This window comes from Rhamphochromis longiceps, linkage group LG20 (assembly GCF_057381845.1).
Source record: "Rhamphochromis longiceps isolate RC_006_pf linkage group LG20, R_longiceps_female_GT1.1, whole genome shotgun sequence".
NCBI lineage: Eukaryota > Metazoa > Chordata > Actinopteri > Cichliformes > Cichlidae > Rhamphochromis > Rhamphochromis longiceps.
In genome coordinates, this window is record NC_140576.1 from 24,135,422 (window position 1) to 24,162,121 (window position 26,700).

At 40.3% G+C, this 26,700-nt stretch overlaps 1 protein-coding gene across 1 annotated transcript in view; it reads left to right on the plus strand.

The window, feature by feature from the left end:
• LOC146645373 (acid-sensing ion channel 1-like) overlaps positions 1-26,700 on the plus strand; it is a 69,938-nt gene continuing 43,238 nt past the window's right edge. Inside the window, exons 1-2 of the mRNA XM_085394530.1 lie at positions 1-1,019; positions 6,714-6,909. Coding sequence (XP_085250656.1) covers positions 658-1,019; positions 6,714-6,909 — 558 coding nt within the window. The 5' untranslated portion in view covers positions 1-657. The remainder of the gene's footprint in view (positions 1,020-6,713; positions 6,910-26,700) is intronic.

Genomic DNA, 26,700 nt, shown 5'->3' on the forward strand with positions numbered 1-26,700 from the left:
CACCACAACAACCAACCGTCTGACTCCTAAACAGGTTTTCAGATTCCTGAGTAGGGTATAAAAAAAAAAATCTCCGGGTCTGACCTGAAAATCTGCGGACTGACTGTAAGGGGCATGCGTGCAGCGCAGCTACAGAGGAACTCTTTATGAACGGGCTGAAGTGCCAAGAAGGATTTCCATTTCTCCCACAGCTCCGGCTTTCTTCTCGCTGTCGCGCAGGAACGACGCGTGCTTCACTGGACTTATAATCGACCAGCGAATTTCCAGGCTGATGAAGCACTTTGTCAGCCCTTATATTGTTCTTTGCTTTTCTGCAGCCCAGCGAGAAACCTGCAAAACATCATTGTAGCGCAGCGGTGATGGACATTCGCTTTGGCGTCTCGGTTATGCACGCATTGGAGTCATTGTGCTTTTTTTCAAAGGCGCTACTTCTGCACACATCTCTCGCTCGCCTGACTTTCTTTAAAGCTTAAAATGTTTTGTCGGTGTGTATGAGCGATGGCGTCCGAACCGCACCAGGTGACGGAGAGGTTATCTGCACGTTTGGACCTGTTCGCGTGGATAATGAGAATTTATGCCACAGGTGAATGAATATTTTCTGTTTTGAAGCCGCTTTCTGACTCTGGCATACAACTCGAGAGGGCTGCACGGTGAACAATGGATCTCAAAGTGGAAACCGAAGAAATGGAGTCAAATCAACCTCCACCCATAGAAGTTTTTGCGCACAGCTCGACCCTGCACGGAATCTCTCACATCTTCACGTACGAGCGGTTCTGCGTCAAACGCTGCCTGTGGCTCGTGTTTTTCTTGGGCTCTCTGACCTTCTTGCTGTACGTGTGCGTGGACCGGATCCACTTCTACCTCGAGTACCCTCACGTCACCAAACTGGATGAGGTCACGACCCCGATCATGACGTTCCCCGCCGTCACTTTCTGCAACCTGAACGCTTTCCGCTTCAGCCGCGTGACGCGCAACGACCTGTACCACGCAGGGGAGCTGCTGGCCCTTCTCAACCAAAGGTAGCTGTTAAAGAAAAGTTAATAGAGAGCGCTCCGAATTTAATTTCCAACTCTGCCTCCGCTACAGGAGAATTACTGCATTTAATATTGCCCTTTTAGCTGGGCATTTAAAACGCCCCATATTTTACACCCCACTGCACCAGTGGTTAGCACCGATGCCTCATAAAAAGAAATTCCTGGGTTCGAACTCCGGAAGGGTGGAGTTTGGGTACTTTGACTTCCTCCCACACAAACGAGTACAAATGTGCAAAAACATGCACGCTAGGTTAATTGTGTGAATATGAGCTGTGCTGCCTAGTGGCCTGTCCAGGGTGTAGCTCACTATGACACTATGTCCTATGACAGCTGGGATAGGCACCAACCACCCAACAGGCGTACCTGCTTTTCACCCTATGATAGTTAGTAAAGTAATTCACACTTTCAAAGTTTAGATAAAACATTTAATGTTTTTATCAAACGTTGTTCCAGATTAATTAGCAAATTGTCTTTTAATATTCTGTTTTTTGTCCATTTAGACATATTTTTAGAATAAATCATACATACTTCTAGGTGATATTTTCAATACAGGAATGTAACAGAGTGGTTGTATTTTGCAGCATTGTTACTGAAAACTGGCAGAAGTCTAAGAAAGACGAAAAATAAATTCCCTCCCACCTGATGAGCATGGCATATGCACTAAAATAAGTTTACACTGACTTTTGGCTTCACTTGGGATTCCAAACCTGCTTTCCTGTGGAAAGAACTCTACTTAACCCACTATGCCACTATGTCTTACCACTTTCTACTACTCTATGACCTCTGTGGTCAAATTCTTGCATTACAGGCTAGAGAAGGTGCAGTAGTCTAGTTACTTCTTAGATCACTTAAACTACAATGTGCTGAAAGGTTAATCTGGATTTTCTTTTAAAGTCCAGTGGCCCCACCTTCAAAGCATACCCCAGTTTTAAGCATAGGATTGAGTTCTTCATCCCCCACTGGCAGTTTGCACTCCTTTATCCAGCAAGCCCTAATAGTTCATACCTTGTTGAGTGATTCAGGGCTTGGAGAGAGCATGCTTGGCAGGCTTGAATTAACTAAGGCGTACTAATCAGAAAACTCCAGCCGCCTTGTTGGTGCAGCTGAAGGCTCTGGGTAATGGAGCTGGAAGCAGCGTCGTACTGTACAGCATGCACAGGAGGAAAAGATGTGGAAAGTCTGCTTCCTTTGATTGCAAGTGAAATGGCAGACGCTGTGGGTATTTTTTTTTATTTATTTATTTATTTTTGTCGTTCACATACTTACATCCTTCATGTCAGTGAAACCTCACCAAAAATTCTCCTCCTGCACATTAAATCTACTCAGTAGATTTTAAATGTTATATTACGTGGAGGTGTTCAGAATGAATGCTGATTATGATCACGCACAGGGCTGTTGAAGAGGCAGGCAAAAACAAGAGGCTGCGTTAATCCTTGCTTAAGACGCTGTTTGATTGCTTTCCCTGTGGTGTTGTAATATTTTTTTTTTTCTTCCAAATGTCAACAGAGGTAGCAATAATGCAACAATTAGCAAGATTTTGACATTCACTACAATCAGGGCTTGAGAGCATTTCAGGAGAGTTTGGACCGTTGTTTCACCCGAGTCATCAAAAACACGAAAGTGTCCTCAGATTATGCCAGGCTTGAACATGTTGTCTGTTAAAGAGATCAAGGAGAAGACTCAGCATCTGGTGGGTTTACTTTAACATGGAGATGGAGACAATTTCTATTCTAAATCTTTAACAGAAATTGAAGTTGAAGAGTAAAATTAGCTTTGTTTTCCTGTGAGGCTGGTGTGGCTGATGATCAACACTTGCCATCTGGATTTTTCTACATCAATTCATCTCCTAATCCCTTTGAATTTTTTGTCAAAGTTGGCCACCAAATCAGAAAGGGGTTGAATTTCCTTCTAAGTTTCTTTCCTTGTGTACTTATCTCAACTCTTACACTCTGAAGTAGGTTTAGTGCTCATTATCCTGCCTCCCTTGGCAAGGTAGAGAGGCGATGCAACAACACACTTAGCTGTTATACCCCAGCCAGAAATGAAAGTGCTCGTTGCATGAAATCCATTTAAGATCATTCTCCACCTACTTCCCATGTTTGGAGTCACTGGTCTGGGAAATGTCTTGTGGCATGATATTTAAGCTGTGCACATACTGAAGTGTCACTCTCTGCTGATCCTGTCGGCTTGTACTTCTGGGATTTTATCTCATAAGTGCCTTCTTGGCAGGTTTGTCCACAGTACAAACAGCAGGGAGTCAATGCCTCTCCTCAATTAAGTTCACTTTCAATCAAACAAAAGCGCTCCCTGCCCCATCCTAATAAGGTTAGGCTCTTCTTAATGTCTAAAATCTATGAACTTATTTTTAAACCAGAATGAAGCTAGTTGTTATTGATCTGTTGTTTTGATGATTTCACTTAGTTGGATGCCCTTTTGCCTTCCGCAAAATGAAAAGAAAAGCATTTACTGCACCCTGTTTTTATAAGAAATTTTAATAGCTTGGCATAATTGCACATTACCGACTCCATTCTTAAAGTAAGCAGCCACTGGATCTCATTCTTATTCATGTTGCACATAAAACACATGGTGTGTATTAATTGTATTTGCCACAATAAAAGACCATATTCACAGTACATTCATATGAGAAATTTCTAAAAAATCCTTTCATTTGAAGCAGCGTTTGAGGTGGGGTGAGATGGGGGGCTGGAGTAGTCTGCTCTTTGGTGAGTCCATTAAAATGGTGACATTTTTAATAATAGCTCAGTGGGAGATCACAGCAAGGCTGGAGAGCGGCTGCATTTACAGCTATTCTGCTCACTTTTAATACAAGGCAGCGTGGTCAGATTTTTGTGAGCTCCATTAAATGAAAGTAAATTTCCCAGTGCTACCGATAATGCTGCGTATGATGTGGGTTGTCTGGCTCCCCACTACGTTACACATAGGCCTTTATAGTTAAGAGTCTGTCAGGAGAAACAGACGAAACCAACAGAAATGTAACTGAATGCCAAGCTATCAGTGAGGCAGAGCTATGTTAAACATCATACATGATATTACAGATGAGAAACTCATTAATATGGGTATTAAATGCTAAAACACAGACCTAATTAGGCTTTTTGATTTTTTTTTTCTGTTTAATATACTATCTTCTGCTTTTAATGTTCCCAGTGTCTCCTGTTTCCCTGTCTTTGCCTCTCTCTTTCTTGTTTCTATGCTCGTACCTTAGTTTAACATTTATCATTTATTTATTTATCACTTCCTTGCCTGCATCTTCGCTTTCTGCCTGATTGTTTCAGCCTGTGTCTTGCCTTCTGCTGTCTGATTTCCTTCCCCTGTGACTGTCTGTCCTGGTTTGATTGTTTCCTCATGTGCGTACTTGGTTAAGCAGCTTTTTGTGCATATGTAGTCTTATTTTTACCTTTGTTCATTGTCAGATTGTTTGCTACCTGAACCTGTTTTTATGGGGAAAGAGTTAGCTTTTTATTATTTACTGTACTTTTCCTTGGCATTCTGTGAAGGTCCCCACCATTAGCAACTATACAGATATCAATTGTGGCCACTCTAGGGTTGGTTAGTGGATGCTACTTTATTAATATTCCAAGATGGCTACAATAACTATGCAAACTTTTTGATGTTAAGCTTGTTAGCTAGCTGACATTTGCTAACTTAACTAAAATGTGTATTTGATATAATTGAACGAAGTGCACAGACAAAGATTCAGAAGGTAAACGGACAATCTGATAAAAGGACAAAACTATGCACTCACTGGCCACTTCATTAGATACACCCGTTCAATGTTAATCAGCAGATTACATGGCGTCAACTCGTTGCATTTAGGCATGTAGACATAGTCAAAATGACTTGCTAAAGCGGGCAAGAAACGTGAGTTAAAAGTTCAAAAGTGGCGTTGTTGGTGGTGCCACACAAGCTAGCCTGGGTTTTTGAGAAGCTGTGGGGGGGGTTCCAACAGAAGCATCTTCAGGTTTTACAGAGAATGGTCCCCTCCCAAAAAAGTATAAAATATCCATTGAATGGGAATGCTTTGGGAGAAAATGAATTCCTAATGCCAGAGATTAGTGGAGACTAGTCAAAATGTTTCCAGCTGTTAGGAAGGCAACAGTAACTCAAATAACCACTATTCAGAAGAGTATCTCTGCGAGTACATTAAGTCAAACCTTGAAAGATATGGGCTACAGTAGCAGCAGATTACACTGGGTGTTACTAATGTCAGACAGAAACGGGAAATGGAGGCGACAGTTCACCTGTGCTCTGTTGTGGTCTGATGAGTCTCGAGTTCTGCTGGAACATTCAGATGGTAGAGTCAGCATGAAAGCATGGCTCCATCCTGCCTTGTACCAGTGGTTCTTGGTGGTGTGCCCCTTAGTGGCAGTTGATCATTGTTCAAATGCTTCAGCCTACAGTGACTGTGTGATTCCATCTTGTCAACATGGATCAAAATCTCAGAATTTTTCCTGCACCTTGCTGAATCTGTGCCATAATAATTTAAGGCACTTTTTAAGACAAAAAAAGAGTGCACCCTGGTACCAGCAAGGTGTAGCTAATGAATTGGCTGGTGTGTATGTGTGTATGCACACTTAGAGGGCTGATTTCAGAAAGAGACACAATTAAGGTGAGCCAGAGGGCTCAGGAGCAAAAGCATGGAGATACACAGAACGAGACTTCAAAGTAAAACCGGAAATAACAAATAGCTTACACTGATGGGGAAGCACAGAAGGAAGGAGAAAATTCAGCAAAAGGACAGCAAACCAGCACATATAACAGGGACCATGACTGTATTTGAGTATGTTCATGAACTGCTAGCTGGAGAATGCTCTCTGGGATGTGGGTGCACATGTTTCTTTGCTAATGTCCATAATCTAAGTAACAAAACTAAGTTTTGTTGATTGATGAAACAAAAATGAGCTTCTGTCAAAATGATAGAAAGAGCACCATGTGAAGCAAAAAGCCATCACGTTTCCCACCATAATGTCTCATCTTTCAAACATGGTGGTAATTCTGTTATGGCTTCCTCTACCAGCTGAACTGTGACCCAGAAATATATTAATGATTCCATTGTTCTGAAAAATTCCCTTTTTTTTTTCACCATACCTCTGCCATGGATTTAAAAGATTTAGTTACTTTTACTTCTGAAGGAGACAGTCAGCTTAAAAATTCACATGAAAGTTTAACCAAATGTTCTGACAGGCAACATAATCCAGTCAACATAAGGTTGGTTCAAATTGAAATACCATGCAGCCTGGAACTGTTGCAGTGAAGGGACTACTGGGTTAATGGCCTTGTACAGCTCCTGTCTCAACTTTATAATGCACTGTAATATAAAATAAAGCTTTACACTTTGGTAGTCCTTGTCATCTGAGAGGTGGAAAATGCCACAGAAAAACCATCTTGTACATTTTTATCGTCTGGTTTCTGCACCTTATGATTCATTGTGCAGTATTATTTTTAGGTTGAGGAGAGTAAAGGTTCACTGGTGTAGACGCTCATAAATTTTCTTGGAAGTGTACAAAGGCACCTTTACAAAGTCTATGATAAGGGAGTGATTGTTAACTGCTGGGATGTGCTGCTCAAGCAAGCGGCTGAGTCCATACCAAACTACAAGACATGAAATTTGCAATTGCTGAAACATTTCTATGAACTCTCCTTCTCTATCTGATTTCAAAGGTATGAGATCAGAGACATGCACCTGGTGGAGGAGAGCGTTCTGGAGAGTCTCAAGGTCAAAGCCGACTTCCACAACTTTAAACCGCGACCCTTCAACATGCGGGAATTCTACGACCGTACCGGCCACGATATCAGTGACATGCTGCTCTCCTGCCACTTCCACGGCACCGAGTGCAGAGCAGAGGACTTCAAAGTGGTAAGTCATTGCTCCAGAAGATTTGATCAGAAGATTATTAAAGGATTACGCTCTAGTCACATTGTTTCTATAATTGCTAGTTTGCAACAACCGAGCTGTAATTATAGCTGGGAATTTTTCTGAAACCTCTCATATATCTGACAGAATAACTGTCTGCAGAGCCGTGAACAAACATTGATGTTTTATGTCAGTCCAGGCTTTTTTTGAAGCTGAAATTTAATTGATAGAGTGCTTTATTAAACAGGCTGTGACAAAACAGAGATAAAAATTACTGTGTTAAACTTTAAAAAAAACAATTTCCTCAGTGCATTTTGATGGGCATGCCTGCTGACCCAAGTGGTTCCCATACTGAGTCATCAGCAGTTCTGCACACTCATCCATACATGCATATTACAGTATGCAGTGCACTACACTCAGTGTCAACAAATTTCACAACTTTTAATGGTAACTGTGCATGGGATGATCACTCACTTTTGCACTTCTTTATATTTTGTCAGGAAAATGTGAAATGAAACATGTGCAAGCAATTCTAACAAGCTTAGAAGGCTTTCGTTGGTATGAACACCTTTACTTTTCAACACAGCCTGAAGTCTCTTAGGCAAGCTTTCATGTAATTTCTTTAAGTAGTCTTCAGGAATATTCTCTAGGCTTCTTGAAGGACATTTAAAGCCTTTCTTTGGATGTTGGCTGCCTTTTGTTTTGTTTTCTGTCAAGATGATAATGCTGAGGTCTGAGCTCTGAAGAGGCCAGTCCATCACTGATGGTGTGTGTGTTTGTGCTTTATTTCTATCCAGGTATGCCTTTACTGCATTGGTAGTGTGTTTGGTATTAAAGCTGTAAGTGTTACCTGAAGTGCTGGTATAGCTCAGCAGGGGTCCAGATGTGATTTCAACCTGGGCTGTTTCCTCTCTGTTGTTTCCCACACTCTCTTCCTCCTTTCCTGTCTACTCTACTCTGCTACTGAAAAATAATAAAGGGGGAAAAAAAAACACTTAAAATTGGTCGATACATTAAAAAAGAAGAAGAAGGAGAAGCTGTTGCCAATCAGATGTTTTCCAGATTGTATTGCATGGTGGATCAAAATTGGCTGGTACTTTCTTCTGTTCCCAATTCCATCAATTTTGAAAAAAATCCCCAACACTCCTTGCTGAAATGCAACGGCAAACCATAACAGAGCCTCCACCGTGTTTTACAGATAGCTGAAGACACCCACTGTTGTACCTCCCTCCTGAACAACTCCTCCTCCTCTTTGCTATCTTTGGCTTTTTTTTTCTTTTTTTTTTCTTTTTGGACAGTCAACTAAACAAATGGGAACAAATTGTGTTTTCTGCAACAGGCTGCAACACTGGCTCATCCCTTGAGTTATGTGCTTTTTTGGGATTTAATGTTTTATACTGTTTTGACAGAGCCCCTATTTTGTTTCTCCTATATTAAAGTACAGAGGATGCGGTGTCAAGCATTAGCTGTCTTTCTTTTATGGCTCCAGTTGTTATGTTGGCAAATGACCAGACTGATAAAAGTCGCCAACCAGGGACTGAGATCATGACGCGGAGTTGTGTTGGCTGCGCTCGAATCCCAGATGGGAATGAGCAACAGCTGAAGTCAGCACCTCGGATAGTTAATTGCTATGTAGCCAATGAAACTAAATTGAAATTGCAAACCATTAATCATATCTGCACACACAGATACTGAACCAATCAAATGCAACATTGACAGTCAGAACAAACACCTTGTGGTAAATCCAGTGTAAAGCCATCGTTACAGAGATCAACATGAAAATAAAGCTTTTGATAAAATAACCAGCTTTATACTGTAAGATTTAGATCAATTCTAAAATATATATATTTTAAAGCATATATGTGGCAAAATTTGCTACAGTACGTGTTGTTGTATGGGCATGTACGCCATTTCTTTTAATCCCAAGTGCACGCAGATGTTTAAAACCCCCATTTTCACTTCTGTGAGTCTTCCGTGTCTTCTAACAAGTTCTTGTTAAAGTAAATGATCAAGCATTGTTTTGAGCTTTTTAGTTATTTCGCTTGAATCCCTTCAGCTTTTAAAAAAAAAAATGTTCGCGTCTACCTTTTTAAAATAAAAATGGTTTTTAGTGTTTTTAATTTTATCCTTTAAACAATGAAAGGGAGGCATTGTTTGAAAATGTGTTGTATATTTTTACCCCAGGAAGACTAGATGTGCTTTGTGTTTATAGCTAAAGGGGATCCTAATAAATAAAACAAACCAGTAAACAATGTGCACAGATGTCCTTGTGGAGAATGGATGTGAAATAATGCACTGGAGCTGGCAAAATTTGTTTAAGCAGTCCACTGACATTATATATGTCTGCCTGACTGACTGGAAAAGTACGTTTCCCCTGCAGCACAGGAGCAGAGCTGCCCGACTGTAATGTCTCTGCTATAAAACCTTCTGCTGACGCCGGCCCACCCAAACGCTGTAGCCAGAAGTCACTGGCAGCAGACATGGTTTTTAATTTGGAGCTGAACATTGATCATTCGAAACGGCGAGCTCGCTGAGTAGATTGGATTAAGTTCAGTTGTAGTTGTTTTCCTAACAAGATTTCCGTTTACTTTCTGTGAGCATCTCTGTTACTATCTGGCAGATATTATTCACGGGAGCACGAGTCGTCAAAGAGTTTTTACCTCGATCTAACCAGCAGATTTGAGGAAGAACAAGCGTGCATGTGCAGTCCGAAGAGATTAAAGGAGGAATATAATGACATGCATTCATCCACAATGACACCAGAGAGGAGCTCTTAAAGCTGCCGCTTAGTGTAGCAGCTGCACTGGAGTAGCTTTGAAGTGATATTTCTGCTTATGGGCAATTTTACCATTTTTCCTGCTAAACCAATAAAAGCAAAGCAACTGGGTGCCTTTTTTTTGAGTCTCCACATGTAGTTGGAAGCAGCACTACTAGAGTGTCTTTTTTTTAAAAACAGACATGCCTGGTAGCAAGTCGCAGCAGCTCTGATCTATTTTCATCTCCCCTCTTTTCTTTCAACAATCTTCAAATTTAAAAAAACAAAACCTCTTAGATCTCTGCATGGTCAGAGCAGTCACAGCTCTCCTTGCTTGCATTAGAGTAGTTAGTAGATCTTCTAAAGCAAGCTTCTGGGTTGTTTCTCACTCCAGACTTAAAACAAAAAGAGCTTGTACCTTTAAGATTGTGGCTGCTAAACCTCTGATTTCATATTTCATTTTCCACACCCACACTATTTGTATTGTGCATCAAGTCTAGTTTATTGATATAGCCCAAATGACAAATTGCCTTAATTAAAGGACTTTACATGCAGCATATGACAACCGATATTTTAGCTCCTCACTTTGGTGTCTGTTTCTTTTTTTTATTGAGACACTTTGAGTAGTGTCCTTCCTATTTCAATAAATTTTATTGCTTTGAGGTTTTTTTTGGTTTGGTTGTTGTTGTTGTTTTTTTTTTTTACCTTTTTATAGTGGTGAGATTTAAAGGGACAGGTGTGTTAAGGAAATAAGAAGTCTCTTTGTCATGCTGTGCAATCAAGCTTGGAATTAAATGTGGCTTAATTATACTGGTATTATAAATAGTTGTTCAAAGAGGTCACACTTAAAGGCACACTCACAATAGTCCTTTCACACTTTTCTACAGTAGGGGTCAAATAAATGATTTTATGAATATGTATTGGTTTGTGGTGCAGTGGTGAGTGCTCCCCACTCATAGGTGAGAGGTTCTGGATTTAGATCTGAGGTGTGTGGAGTGTGTGTTATTCTCCCTACACATGTGTGGGTTTGCTCCAGTTTACAGTCCAAAGACCTGTCTGTTAGGTCAACTAGTGACTGTCAATGGGCCGTGGGCGTGCATGATTGTCTCTCTGCGTTAGCTTGCTGATGGTCTGGTGACCTGACCAGTGTGTAGACCAACTCTTGCTCAAAACAGCCTTTTGCAGCCCTTTGCAAGCCTAGCTTGATAAGCAACAAATGGGAAATGGATGTTTAATACTGTCAAAGGAGCTTTCAAAGAAAAGCGTCTGGACTTCTTTAAGTTGCTTGAAGACGTTTCACCTCTCATCCGAGAAGCTTCTTCAGTTCTAAGGTCAAATGGTGGGGAGTCCCAGATTTAAACCTAATGGGAGTATCCCCCCCAAAGAGGGACAAAGGGACCCCCTGATGATCCTCTAATCGCCTGAGCCAAGGTGTGAAAATGGGTGTGGGTCCCAATCAGCCAGAGTTTCGGGTGAGTTCATTGTGAAACCTGGCCCCACCAGGTGGGGACTCCCCACCACTTGACCTTAGAACTGAAGACGCTTCTCGGATGAGAGGTGAAACGTCTTCAAGCAACTTAAAGAAGTCCAGACGCTTTTCTTTGCAAGCTCCTTTGACTACGATGACCTGGATGACTGAGAACCTTCACAGACGATGTTTAATACTCTTGTAATGAGGAGTCGCATATTTGTAGCTTAATCGCTGCTACTTATGCTAAGACACACAGTTGTATGCTAGATGACGAAAATGTGATTAATGAGGAACTTCAGTGAACATCATTCAATTCATTAAATTGTAGGGCTGAGTTGTTAGTGGGAAATGTTTCTCCTCAATCCAACACAGTAAGTTGTGTGAAGAGAGAGAAATTCTCTTTGAATACCTAAAGAGATGAGCTATTTGAGCTTACAGGTGCAGCCTTAAGTTAACTTGCATGAAAAAATCTAAACTATAATATATATATGTGTTCCTAGGGCATTCAAATCAGGACTATGAAATAACAGCTGAGGGGCAGCGCACTAATGCAGACAGAGTTTAAAAAAAAACATTAAGAGGGTGAAATTACTTAGTTTATTATTTTATTATAATGCCCATTTCCTCTGTATTAGGTCCATCAGTTCAACAACAGTTACATTCTCCACACTGCTGCTGTTCTCCATTTAACATAAATTATATTTTCATATTCTTAGTCCCCTGATTTAAAGCTTCTATTGTTTTTTCACATTAAAAGGAAGCCTGCAAGACTGTTAATATGAAACTTTCCTTGATGGAAACTGGCATTATACCGAATTTAATGAGACAACAATGACTTTATATTAACTGGAGAACTGGAAAAAAATGAAGACTTAAGGTCTTTTTCTCTTTCAAATGAAAACCTGACTTCTACCTCATTATTACTGCAGAGCGCTAATTATTTCTGCACATATACAGAATATTTAAATAGCAATTTACATGCTACACAAATTGTATTAGTATTTTGATGTGCTATATCCTTTCTAAAGCCAGTGCTTCATTTCCTTAATCTTTTATCTCTGTTGTATTCTGTTGTTTTAATTAATTCTTTATCTGTTTCCTGGACTCTTTAGACTGTTTCTTTTGCTCTGCATGACAGTAATTTCCTCTCTAAACAGTGATTTCTCCCTCCTTTAAAAATGCTTTGAGGGGGATGTCATTTTGGGCTCTGTATTTTTATTCTTAAGCCCTGACAGAGAAGCTTTGCATGGTTCTCAGTTCAAAATGATCTTTAATGTCAGATCTTGTTCATGGGCATAAGTTTGTGCTGAACATTGGTGTTGTCAAGATCTCTGTCTAAATAAATAAATGAATAAATCTGGGTAAATTCCCAGATGATTAAACATGCAACTATTTTGCTGGTGATGAGTAAAGAAAATCAACAGCCTGTTTATGCAAGATAATTCATAATTTTATTGGCGGGTTATATTGGCTAGGTCTGATTATCGGGGGGGGGGGCATAACCTCCCTAACCCCCCTGTAAATTACGCCCCTGATCTTTCTACATACCCTCAGTTTATACTCTTTTCTGGCTCCTTTTCCCCTTTTTAAGCAGATGACTGTAACTTTCGTCGTACAGCAAGATTCAGAGATGATTTTATTAGCTATATTCCCTCCATATGACATTATACAGAGTGACCAGAAAGGGGGGGGACATTTCATACAGTTGTCTGTAACCTGACGTCATTGATGATAAGGTTTATTTGCTTGCATTATTATGTCAGACTTTGGCAGTATTTAATCTGAACATCTACTGTTGTAATATTGTGTGCAAAGTGCTTATATTAACGATCTAAAATATTTGCTGTCTTGTTTTTATGGCATCTGTCAAAAACTTGTTTCTGTATGCACATTTTTATACTTCTACTATATTTTTATAATTTGAGCCGGCACACAGGACTTCACTGAGAAATCAAAAGTTAATCAAGCACAACATTCAACCACTAAAACATTTTTTTTTTTTTGCTTTTCAATAATGCAAGTAAATAACTAATCTGGCATTTTAATTAAAAATACTAATGTTACTAATGTGCTGAATTATGAATGATTTTGGTAATTACCAGTACTGTTAGGGCATCTATGGCATAAACATTACATTGGGTGCTGGTCTAATAATGTATGAATGGCAAAAAAACAAACAAAAACAAGACAAGAATAAGAAGTTCCCTTTGGCATTAATGTACGTATGCGTGTGAAACCTGTTGACTTTTTATAGGTTTAGGTTGAGGCCACCTGGAAACAAATCTTCATATATAGTTATATATAGTCAATATAAATTATTGAAAAAATAAACTTATTTGAATTCTGAGGGTTTTTTTTTTTATTTTATTTATTTTATTATTATCAGGTCATTATTAAAAAGTCATTTGATCCTTGCCATGTCTTTAACTTAGGTAAATACAATCTTAAATGTCATATGTCATATCATTAATTGTTTAAGAAAAACATAATGCAAAATCCTGTGAAAAACTTAAGAATAACCTCACTGCTTCCATAGGAATTAAGGGGATAAGTAACGCCTAAGTGCTGCTAATCAAATGCATTGGATTAATCGATCACCTCTATAAAAGAAGACGTTTTGATGGTCTGGTTCATTCAGCTGTATGTTAACATGATGCCAAGGTGGAAGGACATCAGCAGCGCAATTCTGGCTGCCCACTGATCTGGGAGGTCATTTCCAAACAATTTGAAGTCCATCACTCTTGGGTGATTTTTTTTTTTTTTTTTTTCCCCCAACAAATGGAAAACATTCAGTCTTCCTGGGAGTGGCTGTCCCAGCAAATTCAACTCAAGGTCAGATCAGGTAATGCTTAGGAAAACTGCAAAACAAAACAAAAATAAACAGCTACTTCTCAGACATTACAGGGCTCAGTTAGCATTTAAAATTTTAAAGTTCATGTCATTATAATTAGAACAATTTTGGTTTGTTTGGAGGGTTTGCCAAGTAAAAGCTTTTTCTTGGATGGCCACAAAGGACATTCTTTACAAAAAAATCAGTAATTAACTTCAGAACAAGGGTTAAACCTCCTAAAGAGAAAAATGAGCAGATTTCTTTTTTAATTTAAATATTCTGCTGTAAGACAAGTTTCCCCACTTTTTCCCCCATTTGGTCAAAAAGCAAACAAAGCATATCAGCACATAACATCTGTTCATATAACTGCTGAGCACGATGAGCACGAGGGGTGATGATTTACCTGAACACACTGCAGTCACTGCGTCAATCCAGAGTTAAAAGTGGGGCCATCTGACCAACAAGTAAAGTTTGGTTAAAATTAGGTCATGCGGCAGGATAACAATCCAAAGCACAGCAGCAAATCTACAAAAGAATGGCTGAAAAAGAAAAGAATCAAGGTGCTACAATGACCCAGTCAAAGTCCAGACTTCAACCTGACTGAGCTGCTGTGGCGGGACATTAACAGAGCTGTGTATAGATGAAAGCTTGCAAACTTCAATGAACTAAAGCAACATTGTAAAGAGTGGGCCAAACCTCCACAACAGTGATGTGCAAGAGTGATAACGTCATACAAAAAACAATTATTGCAAGTTATTGCTGCTAAAGGTCCTGAATCATGACATTTACTTCTGTATTTTGGCACCATTTATCTACAGTAGTCTTCAAAAGTCTTGAACTTCCCCTCATTTCTTTATCTTTTGCAAGAAAAATGGCAAATGGTTTGAACACTCTTAAATTATGTAACCATACCAGGAAATGCTGCATAAAAGGCCACAACATAAACACAGCACAGTATATGTCATGTGTTGTTGTTGTTCTTAGGTCGAATTTAAATAATTTTAGACTCTGCTAAGGACCAGATGGGTTTTTTTTGTTTTGTTTTTTTATATGATGTCCTGTTAAGTAATAATCTTTACCCCTTGAAAGCCTGCTAGGAGTAACCCTAGAAGCTCTTTTCTGAACTGAGTGATTTCTGTCATATTTCAGACCTGCTTATAGAGCAAAATGACTGGGTGTGCATCAGGAGTTTGTGAGGGTGGTCTCTTGGAAAAACTCTGAAACTATTCTGATGGTCATCAAACTACATCTTCGTTGATATTTACCGAGGTGTCAAAACTCGCCGTTAAAGATACACGGGAGGTTGTCAAACATTGACTTTATGGGGGAAAGAGTGTGTGCTTCCTGAACTTTTTCTACCTAGCCACTATATAATCTATATATGGTGGCTAAAGAAGTTTCTTCACACTGTAATTTCAAAGTGTATTCTGGCTGTTTCAAGGTAGTAATTGTCACACATTACAGGAGGAACGCTTGATTTTTATTTATTTTTTTCGCAAGTAGAAATACTCATTAAAGATGACATTCTGTTAAGATTACATGGTCTGAGATCACCTTTCAACCTACCTTCAAGTTGCACACAGAAACATAACAAGGTTGGTAATGAGTTTTTTCTCTCCACAATAGGACATATTTATTCCACCCAACCAAACAGCCCCTTGAACTGAAAGGTGAAGATTGCAGTTGTGTTGTGGTGCTTTAATGACACAGCCGATGTTGGCCGAGCTGCTTGCCCTTCTCTTTAACCCAAACATTGAATTGAATCATGATTTTCTTTTTCTTTTTTTTTCCTTCGTAGAATTCAAAACTGCTTTCTGGTTGCGAGCACATGCTCCCAAACATTTGATTAGTTCTGCCTCAACAATTCATTTCAGCACTGGAATATGAAATGTGCGCACATGAATCATGTAAATAGTTGTTTCGTGTCACCCCGTTCCTGGCTCTGTAGTTCTGAGTCTAATACACGTTCAGACATCTTATTGACCTTTATGTGTTTTTCTTCTAATTTGTGGGGGATGGATAATTTATGTAGTAGTTAATATCTGCTGCACATGTGCCTAAGACTGTTACTCAGACAGCCCCCACATCCTCTCTACTGTGTCTACTGTGATAGGGCAATTTCTCCACTCTTTGAAGAGCAGAACGCTGCTCAGGAAATTACATCTGGCCAGAACATAGTGGCAGCAGAGAGGTGTTTCCCCTGGAGAGGTTTAAGGCCTTTATTTCTCTCCTCTCCACTTCCTTTTGTTATCTACATCACCGCGTAGCTCCAGAAAACTGGAAAATACACTTCCTTTGAAGACTGTCTTTGATGCATTGCGTTGTTAATCTTTTCATTGTTTCATTGCAACATACTTGATGAATAAGGAAAGAGATATATCCCAACAGACTGTTCTTTGTAAAAAGATCAAACACAGAAAAGAGGCTGATAAACTATTCCAAGCTGTTTGTGACACGAATACAGACTGAAAACTCGACTGAACTGACAGGATCACTTCTCTCTCTTTTTTTCTTTTTTTTTTAAAGAAATATTTTTATTCCATATAATGTGGAAAACGAAAGAACTATTCTGCACTTGTAAGATACCTCAAGGGTAGATTTTTCCAAATGATGGTGCATGCGGAGAGCTGACAATACGTTATCGTTTTCTGTTGAGTCGTGCCAGCTTATTTCTCCATATTTTTGCAGAAGATATTTCCTCTGCTGTTGAGTTTCAGTGTATTAAAGAGAAGCTCCCAAAAGAGAATTATATGTTTGAAATGTTCTCATAAAAAATCTTAAACATGTTTGTATTGGCTTGAAAATAAGACTCAGTTTGACAGAAGACTTTTGAGTTTAATTAAAAGTTGATGTCCGAGTCTTTATTCTACCTATCGAAGTGTCAAAGAAAAAGCAAATGCACTTATTTGTTGTTTTGTAAACATTTGCATGAGAAGCTGATGTGCCTTAGCACTACTGCTTACTGTCCTTAGATGGTTCAGGTCTTAGCACATTTTAAATTTGTAATTACATGGAATCTGTTGGTGATGATACATCGATTAAATGTGATAAGCTGTAGAAAATTGTAAATCTGTTGCCATCTACATACAAAATTCGCATTAAACAGAAATTTAGTAACTTCTTACTTTCAGAATCCAGACAGAACCTCAAAGATTTGGTACAGAAATTAAGAAATTTTACCACAAATAGTAACATAGTTGCTGCAGGATGGTGACTGACCTGCAAAATGGCATATGCACTCAGCAACCTTTCATTTATATAGGAATATAACCAGAATACAACCGGTTGAGGTGATTCCATGATTGCACCACTGGAGTAATTCGGTAAATACGAAAAAATAAAATTATTATTTTATTTTATTTATTTTACTCTGGTGTGAATGTGGGCCATTCACCGTCTCACCAAATGACTTCAGTTCTATTGATTTACTGTATTATGTTTGTGTGTTGAAAAATTGGACAGCTGGAGCAACAAAATTTCTCTTAATTAAATGGAAACAAGGCTGTGAGACTCTCCTGTCTGCAAACAAAAATGCACCGATGCAAATTAGTTCCTACCTAGAATCGAGGGCACTAAAAATTTCAACCAATGTGATAAATCCTGGTGTAAGATGAGGGCCTGGTTTTACCCAACATATTAAGGCTGTAACTAAATCAGCCGTTTGGTATTTTAGAAATTTAGAGTGAGTGAGAGTGTCAGAGCAAACCGCAGAGAAACGTATTCATCCTTTCATCTCCTGTAGAGTTGACTAACTACAGCCGCTCTTCTACAGTGTAGACGCTACATTTCATTCCGAATGGTGCAGCTGGGATTTTAAGAAAAACTGGCTAAAGGGAAAACATCGTTCCAATTCTCTGCTCCCTGCACTGGTTTCCTGTAAGATATAGAATTTACTTCAAATTAATACTTATTGTCTATAAGTTACAAAATGGTTTGGCAGTAAATATTTCTCTGACATGTTTAATGAACATAAACATGACAGGTCTTTGTGATCTGCAGGAAGTGGTTAGCTGGTGGTATTCTGAAGCTGAACAGGGTGAAATGGCATTTAGCTGCTATGCTGCACACTGTTTAAAGCAATGATCTGTGACGGTGCTGTTTGAAAAAGAGAGATTGTGTTGGTTAGTGAGCTTTGGAGGTGCTTGATGGCAGATTTTATTTTATTTTTTTTTATTATTTTTGTGCTAAGCTAACAGCCCACTGGCTGTAGCTGTATAAGACAAGTGTCCTTTCAAATGTTCAAAATCCCCAAAATGTCAGACATTTGCCTAAAGACATTTAACTGATTGCAGCTTTAAAGCAAGAAAAGCATAATGGATGACATTTTTCCTGTAATGTCGTGCCAGTATTTATTGCAGCGTTATCGAAAGCACCCAGCGCTCCCCCTCTGCTCCTTAACAGTTGAAGAGAATGATCACTGCTAATTGGACTCTGAGGTATTTCTATAGTAGAGAGCAAACTGGGCTTATTTAAGAACCCACTCAGCAGTGAACTCCAGTAAAGGAGAACAGAGTGAGTCTCACTCTGATGAGCGTTTCCCTTGGCCTGATGCTTGGCCCTTTTTTGTTTGTCAAAGTCAGGCTTTGACAGCTCTACCCGGGGAATAGATGTGTGTTTGCAAGCTCCCAGCACACTGCTATCGTGACAGTTGTGTTATAATTTCAGTACTCTGATCGCTGCTGTCATGTCTCAAGAAGGCAACATGCATTTGTAGATTTCGCTGACAAAATGTAAGACAAGCTGTGCCTCGGAGAAGAGAAGCGAGAGCCTGGTGGTATGAGAATAACAGTGTTTTATATATTTCATCATTTGCAAGCTGTGCAGCTGTAGATGTCATGAGAAAGCCTGTTTAAGAAGAAGTCATATACAAGTCTAAGGTCTGTGCATGCTTTAGTATACTTGCTATAAATTCTGCATATCCTAATTAAATATCCCAAAGCATTGTGGTTTTAGAGCTGTCACTTCACACATCTGCAGAATATGTAAAATAACTTTGGTCAAAATAAATACCTAGAGAACGTAAACCAGTAACTGTTTGGAAGGGCGATGTAAAATAACTGGAATACTTTAGGGGGGAAAAGCTGTTAAATCAAATCAAATCAAATCACTTTTTATTGTCACATCACATGTGCAGGCACACTGGCACAGCACATGCGAGTGAAATTCTTGTGTGCGAGCCCCACAAGCAACAGAGATGTGCAAACACAACAACACAAACGAGCAAAATACAAGAATGGCCAACCTGAAACTAATAAATATATGTACAATATATAATAGTGTATGCATTTCTGGATGTGTATACTAAATATTTTCCTACGTGTGTGTGTGTGTGTGTGTGTGTGTGTGTGTGTGTGTGTGTGTGTGTGTGTGTGTGTGTGTGTGTGTGTGTGTGTATACACACATTTTTACAAATTAAATAGTAAAAAAATAAAATAATAATAATAAAATATATAAAATATACAGAGTTGAATATGTGCAAAACAAGTGGCATTTATATACAGTGTGGAGTGCATAATGTTGAAGTTCCAGTAGTGAAGCTGAGGTGTCTATGACGTGTTCAGCAGTCTGATGGCCTGATGGAAGAAGCTGTCTCTCAGTCTGCTGGTACGGGACCGGATGCTGCAGAACCTCCTTCCTGATGGAAGCAGTCTGAACAGTTTATGGCTGGGGTGACTGGAGTCCTTGATGATCCTCCCCGCTTTCCTCAGGCACCGCTTCCTGTAGATGTCTTGGAGGGAGGGAAGCTCACCTCCAATTATCCGTTCAGAGCACCGCACTACTCGCTGGAGAGCTTTGCGGTTGTAAGCAGTGCTGTTGCCGTACCAGGTGGTGATGCATCCAGTGAGGATGCTCTCAATGGCACAGTGATAGAAGGTCCTGAGGATGCGGGGGCTCATGCCGAATCTTTTCAGTCTCCTGAGAAAGAAGAGGCGCTGCTGCGCCTTCTTCACTGTTTTGTTTGTGTGTACTGACCACGTAAGATCCTCAGCCAGGTGTACGCCAAGGAACCGGAAGCTGCTCACTCTCTCCACAGCAGCGCCGTTGATGGTGATGGGGGTGTGTACTTCTCTGCACCTCCGGAAGTCCACTATCAACTCCTTTGTCTTTGCGACGTTGAGGGTGAGATGGTTGTCTTGACACCAGTGGGTCAGGGCGCTGACCTCCTCCCTGTAAGCCGTCTCATCACCGTTGGTGATAAGACCCACCACTGTAGTGTCGTCCGCAAACTTCACAATGATGTTGGAGCTGTTAGTGGCTGTGCAGTCGTAGGTGTAGAGTGAGTACAGGAGAGGGCTCAGTACACACCCCTGTGGAGCACCAGTGTTCAGTGTGATGGGGGATGAGGTGATGCTGCCCAGTCTGACCACCTGGCGTCTGTCAGACAGGAAGCTAAGGATCCAGCTGCAGAGGGAGCTGCTCAGTCCTAGATCCTGCAGTTTCCTGTCCAGCTTCGAGGGAACGATGGTATTGAATGCTGAGCTGTAATCTACAAACAGCATCCTCACATTCGTGTCTCTCTAAATAAAGCCTCTGCGGAGTTTTCAGTTCTGCACTGTTTTCCTCTCTGTATTCATTGGTCTGCAGGGTTGCAGTTGAACACATTTGTTGTGTTTTCACATCTTATTTCTCTTTTGACTGCTGTAAAACCTGTGGTGATGGTCTTAAGCCCCAGGATGAACTCTCCAAAAGCAACCCTCAGGGTGACAATGAGCTCAGATTTCTCTGACAACTGCAGCCGTGCTTGGAGCTGGAAAAGAACCAGACTCTGGAATGGGGGCAGCCAATCTTTCCCTTGGCAGGAATATACTTAGGCTTGCATTTCCTCAGGGTTTGTGGCCCGAAGCGACAGATGTGGAGCACAGCCACCACCCACACCGCCCAGCGGCTTGTGGGTCAGCACAGCTGCTCTCCGCAGCCTGACTCGTGAACCTGCCACATGCTCTGGTGCTGAGTTTGCAAAGTTATGTCATATCTCAGTCACAGTGTTTACCCCCTCCTCCCCCCCCCCCCCCCTCACTTCTTAGAGAGTTTCTGCATTCCTCCTTCATCTCAACCCTTCACATTACACTCCATGAGGTTTGATGTGCATTCCTCACATCAAACCTCATGGGCATGACTGTGTTCATTATGTTTTCATGAGATGTTCTCGCCTCTTCTTACTATCTCCCTTTGCCTGCCTCACTCTTGTGCCCCTATCCTTTGTTCTCTTTGCTCCCATGACATTCCCCTTTGACTCCTCAATCTCTCTACTAGTGGTGAATTGGATTAAAAAACAACAACAAAAAAAATCATCTGAACACACTTACTGAGGATTAAATTAATATTTGCAGCACATTGCTGAACGAGGGCTATTTAGTGCTGACCATGTCCAAAGAGTGATTGAGGCCCAGCGTAACCACATTATCCAGATCGGCAGGTAAATGCTCAGGGCTCATAATGGGGAGTAATCCTGTACACAAAAGCCATCTGTCAGCAGTGAAAGTGCCCAACACAGCAGGAGAGCTCAAGTGCAGCTTTATTACACACTTTAAAATGCAAATTTAATAAACATTCATCTTCCATGCATCCCTGCAGATTACCTTCATATATGACAACTTACATACAACTTAAAGCCGAGTGTCATCCTGCTTGCACCACTTAAATTATAATGTTGGATCTCAAATATGGTGAAAAACTCATTAGTCTTTCCCCCCCAAAAGAATACTTTTGTGTGAATATTAGGACCTAACACATGGATAACAGCTGGTGGTACTAATTCACCAGTTGGCTGCACCACTGCTGTAAAATTTTGGCAACATGAGATATAATTATGAGCTCCAGTCAGACCTCAAACAGGGGAAAAACTAATGGAAATCTTGCATTTACGTTTTAATTTTGTTCCACTTTTGAGATTTTGTTCCACCCAGTGCTGCAATCTGATGTTTTAGTATCCCACAGTTGTCTCTCTAAGGCAGGTGACATTTAAGCCATTTCCACTGTACTCTCTATTTTGTTTTTGTTTCCTGCAGTAGTCTTTTTTTTCTGCCCATTTCTATCTAATAATTCATTTCTTTTCTTTTCTTTTTTTTTTTTTTTTCCTGCAGAAAAATCTTTTTTTGTTTCATGCCATCTGAGAATCAATCCTCCCGAAACAAGTTGAGGCTGGTGCTTTTGTAGGACAAGTAAGGAGGGAGTGTGAAGGAAGTACAGGTAAAATGAGATGTAAGAATAGAAGGAGGCGTGCAGTTTGGTGACAAGGGAATGAGCATAACAAATGAGTTTTTGCTGCACAGAAAAATGTATAATCGGGGATCACGAGCTTTAGATATCCCAGTCATTCTTTACGATGTCTTGCTTTAACTGTAACAGTGCAATTAAGGATCAGTAATCTTACATTTTTATTTTAAAACCATATCTTTTTCCTGTGTTGTTATAGTGAAAGGTTGACACGTCTCAACGACTCCGGCTTGTTTCGAGATGGATCAGTAATGCTGCCTAAGCACGCTCTATTTATCTGAGACTGAGAGGGGGAAATGCTTTTTAAGAAGACATTTTGGACTGAGGAAGAAGGCGGTAAAGAAAAGAAGAAGGGGGGAAAAAAGAGCACAGTGGGGCTGAAAATAGCCCAGGTTGGCGGCTACCCTGCTCTGCACATGGTTTATTTATCCTGTGGGTTAGTGCAGGTGACTTAAGGGCCAAGCTGTGTGTGGGCAGGAGGCAAGCTGGCAAAGGGCTAGCAGTGACTCAAGCTGCTGGATGGAGTTTAGGAGGAGGAGACTGAGAAGGAACGGCAGAGTTCGGGTTGCTCTCTCGACTGACCCCATATTACGCTAATTGTCTCTCCAGTGGCTTCTTTTAGATGTGACAGACCGGCTTGATAGCCAAGCTTAAAAAGTATCCAAGTACATGTATTTAGTTAAGTATCACTCTTCTTTTTCAGTCATAGTTCTTCCCAGAAATGAATATTTCTGACAGTTACTTTCAGTTAAGGAGAAACTTGAAATTGAAAGCAAAGTTGTTGCATGTCAAACCAGTTGTTCTAAAAAGGGGGTTTTGGGTTGTGACACCTACAAAAATGTAGCGTCTAGTTGGGGATGCTTGTCACATTTCATATGTTCCCGAGTAGTTCCACCAAAGAGACATCTTCCCTCTAAACATCTCACCTCAAATTCTGTTATTTAGAAGAGAGGGAGGTTTTGTTTCACTAAAAGCTTTAACAAAATCTCAAAAATAAATGTGCTTTTGCATTCTAAGATATGGCTTTTACTTTTGTTCTCTCTGATTAGTCATATAACAAATTAAATCTACAGTAATGCTCGAAAAATGTTTGGACGGTGACACACTCTTTTGGCTTTGTTCTTAGCCACAATAGATATGAAATAAAAGAATCAAGATTCAATTGAAAGTGTATGCTTTTAGCTTAAATTCAAAAGGTTGAAGAAAAATACATGAACCTTTAAAGAATTAGAGCCATTTATATGCACATACCTCTTTCTTTGCTTTTGTTTTTAAAGAAGTTTGAGAGTAATTCAGTAATTGGACAGTTCACTCAGAAAGCTGCTGTGATGGCAGGTGTGTGTGGCCACAGATAGGTCTTACATTTAGTTTACTTCCTTTGCCTGAGTAGTCCCTACACCGGTGTGAATAGTACACATAGACTGTAAATAGACAATGGGCATCATGACATCACCTATTCGTTTTTGAACTTATAATTTTGAGGCCTCAACATTTTTGTTTTTGTCAATCACCAAAAAGAAAACACAAACTTCTTAGACACTCTGTACCACACAGTGAGACATATTAATGATGAGGTAATTCTATTAAAAATGCCCAGAAAGGCACCAACACTGCAAACATCAAGTGCTGGAGTTCAATAACCTGCATTAAATGTGGTGAAGCTTTGCTAACTGTTAGGACGCCGTCCTGTCTTTCAAAACAAGGGAAGAAAATTCAATTCAATTCATTTTTTTTTAATATAGCACCAAATCACAAAAACAGTTGCCTCAAGGCACTTTATATTGTAAGGTAAAGACCTGACAATAATACAAAGAAGAAATTTGTAGCTGAGAAAAAAAACCCAACAATCATATCATCCCTTATGAGCAACCGTTTTGGTGATAGTGAAGGGAAAACCTCCCTTCTAACAGAACCAGGTTCAGGAAGAGGTGGCTATCTGCCGTGACCAGTTAGGGGTGAGGGGAGGAAGACACGACAAAGAAAGATAATGGCAATAAAGACCAAATATTAAATTTCCTTACAGAAGATGGGCATTTTCAGTGGGCAAATTTAGAGATTGACCTGCGAGACAAGGCTGCAATAGCAATTGGTGGAACTGTAGTTTTGGTACTTCTTTGTTAGCTCAATTTTAGACCTTGGTAGTAGGTTGGTAGGGGGTTGAAATTGTCTAAAATCAGTAATAGGACCATTATGATGTGCAGGCAGTTAATTTTATCCCACTGAAGTTTTGGTAAAATTAAGAGAAAGTTGCAAAGCCAGACTGAATCACAATCAAGAGATGTTTTCATTTGATCTAACGATGTAGCCATGAAAACATGACATATTGTTTTCTAATATTTCACTCTGTTTGAATGTCATATTGCTTCAATGAAGTGCAGTAACAAGCAGTATATTTGACACATTGCTCAGCGGAGTGGATAAAATGAAGCCACATAACAGGAGCATGGGGGGGAAAACTGAACATTTTTGTAGTTAAAGTAGGTTATCCAGTCAGATGCACAAGCACACACACAAACAGCAATTCCCAATAATCCTTCATTGTCAGACAACATGCACCGTAAACACAGCAGATTGATTGCAGACAAGCTCTAAACCTGTAAACAATCAAATAATCCTTCCACCGTACAAACAGACCTGACAGAGACACAAACACAGAGTTTGGAGAAGAGAGGCGTGAGCTGTGTTTTCAACTCGCCTCAAATTGTCTTTTAGAAGAGCCTCCTTTTAAGTTGTGTGTCTGTGTGAACTTAAATATTGCCCGTTTCTGAGTTCACGTGCAAAATTTGTGTGCAAACAGACTGCGTCACTGTGTGTAACGAGGTCAGAGAAATGGATGCAGGGCAGGACAAAGTGAGAAAAGACAGATGGGAGCAGTTGTAGTGACAGGTGAGGATGTAGACTGTAGTCACTGTAGGTGTGATCCATGGCGCACAAACAAACTCTCTCTGAACGAGGCAAGGACAAATGGATGAAAGAAAGGGGAGTGAAGGGAAAAAAAGCCCGAGGCATGTTACGCAGAACAAAAATGAGGTTTATAATGAGGAGATTTTGAACAAGGAAGGCTCTCTTTGCATGTCTTACACTGACGCCGCTGTAATGAGTCATTTATTCTGACATGCAGAAAGATCCTGCCCAGATTTACAGCGCCCATATTAAAGGTTTTTTATTCCTGCAAGTAAAGAAGGAGATATTAATTACTAGCCAGTAAGCTCAAGGTGCAAATATGTAGCACAAACATACACAAATACAAAAACCTACACTTAGATAACATGCTGTTGCTGGAGGCAGTGGCATTACCAACAGCAGCAAGGACTAGAAGAGCAGCCTCCTGGGAGAACAGCCGAGAGACTGATTAGTATTTCCTGGATGTGCCTTTGCACTTTTATATCAGTCTTAGAATGGCATTTCCACTGCAATTACTGAGCTAATCAGTTAACCAGCGATGGCTCTGTCTTGGCCTGCAGCCTGAGTTTAGGCAACATTTCTTTCTGTTTTTTTTTTTTCTTTTTTATTGTGTCCGTGGAAAATGGGGGCATGTATGTGGAAATAAGTTCATTAGCTGGCATGATGTGTGCGTTTGTGTGCTGCCAGTGAAGCTGGTGTGTTTGTGGTGTGGATTGTTGATTTGTTGAGACCTTGGCACCTCTTTCTTGAAATATTATCATTATGACATTTTGTTTCTGCCGCACAGAATACAATGCAGACTGACAGCAGAGTGGGGAGATGGATAGAATAGCATTTACAGGGTGATGGGGAGGAGGAAAAGAGAAAAGAGAGAGGACAGAATGGCTGGGCAGAGTGCCCAATAAAGATAAATAACTTCTGAAATTCGTTTATTAGCTCATTCTTTTAATTTTTATTAAAGGTGAATTTATTCTCTTTTTCTGTAAGTGCAGCAAGATCCAAAGTGTAAATGGTAAAAATGTAGGGAAAAATCTTACTAACTTTTACTAACTGTTCATTTGTTTCAGTTAAAATAATTCCTTTCCTCCATGAATTACTACCTTATTGTGGTGGAGGGGTTTGTGTGTCCCAGGGATCCCTAGGGCTAAGTTGTCAAGCCCCCTGGTAGGTTCTCCCATGGCAAACTGGTCCCGGGTGAGGGACCAGACAAAAAGCAACGAATGTGAAATTTAGAGAACAGTTCAACACACCAGGGATAGTGTTTCTGTGGCACTGCCCTGGAGTTAGTCCTGGGGAGGGTGCCCAAGGGCAAGTGTTTGGTGGCCGGGCCTTATTCCACGGGGCCTGCCCGGGCACAGCCCAAAGAGCGAACATGGGCCCACCATCCTGTAAGCCCACCACCTGCAGGAGGTGTCGCAGGGGTCGGCGAATGAGATGAAAAAGGAGTGGTGCTGCAGCTGCAGTGATGCAGACGCTGTACCAGTCCATCATAGTAAAGAGAGGTGATCCTAAAAGTGAAGCTCTCAATTTGCCGGTCAATCTACGTCCCTACCTTCACCTATGGTCACGGGCTTTGGGTAGTGACCAAAAGAAGATTTTGGATAAAAGTGGCAGAAA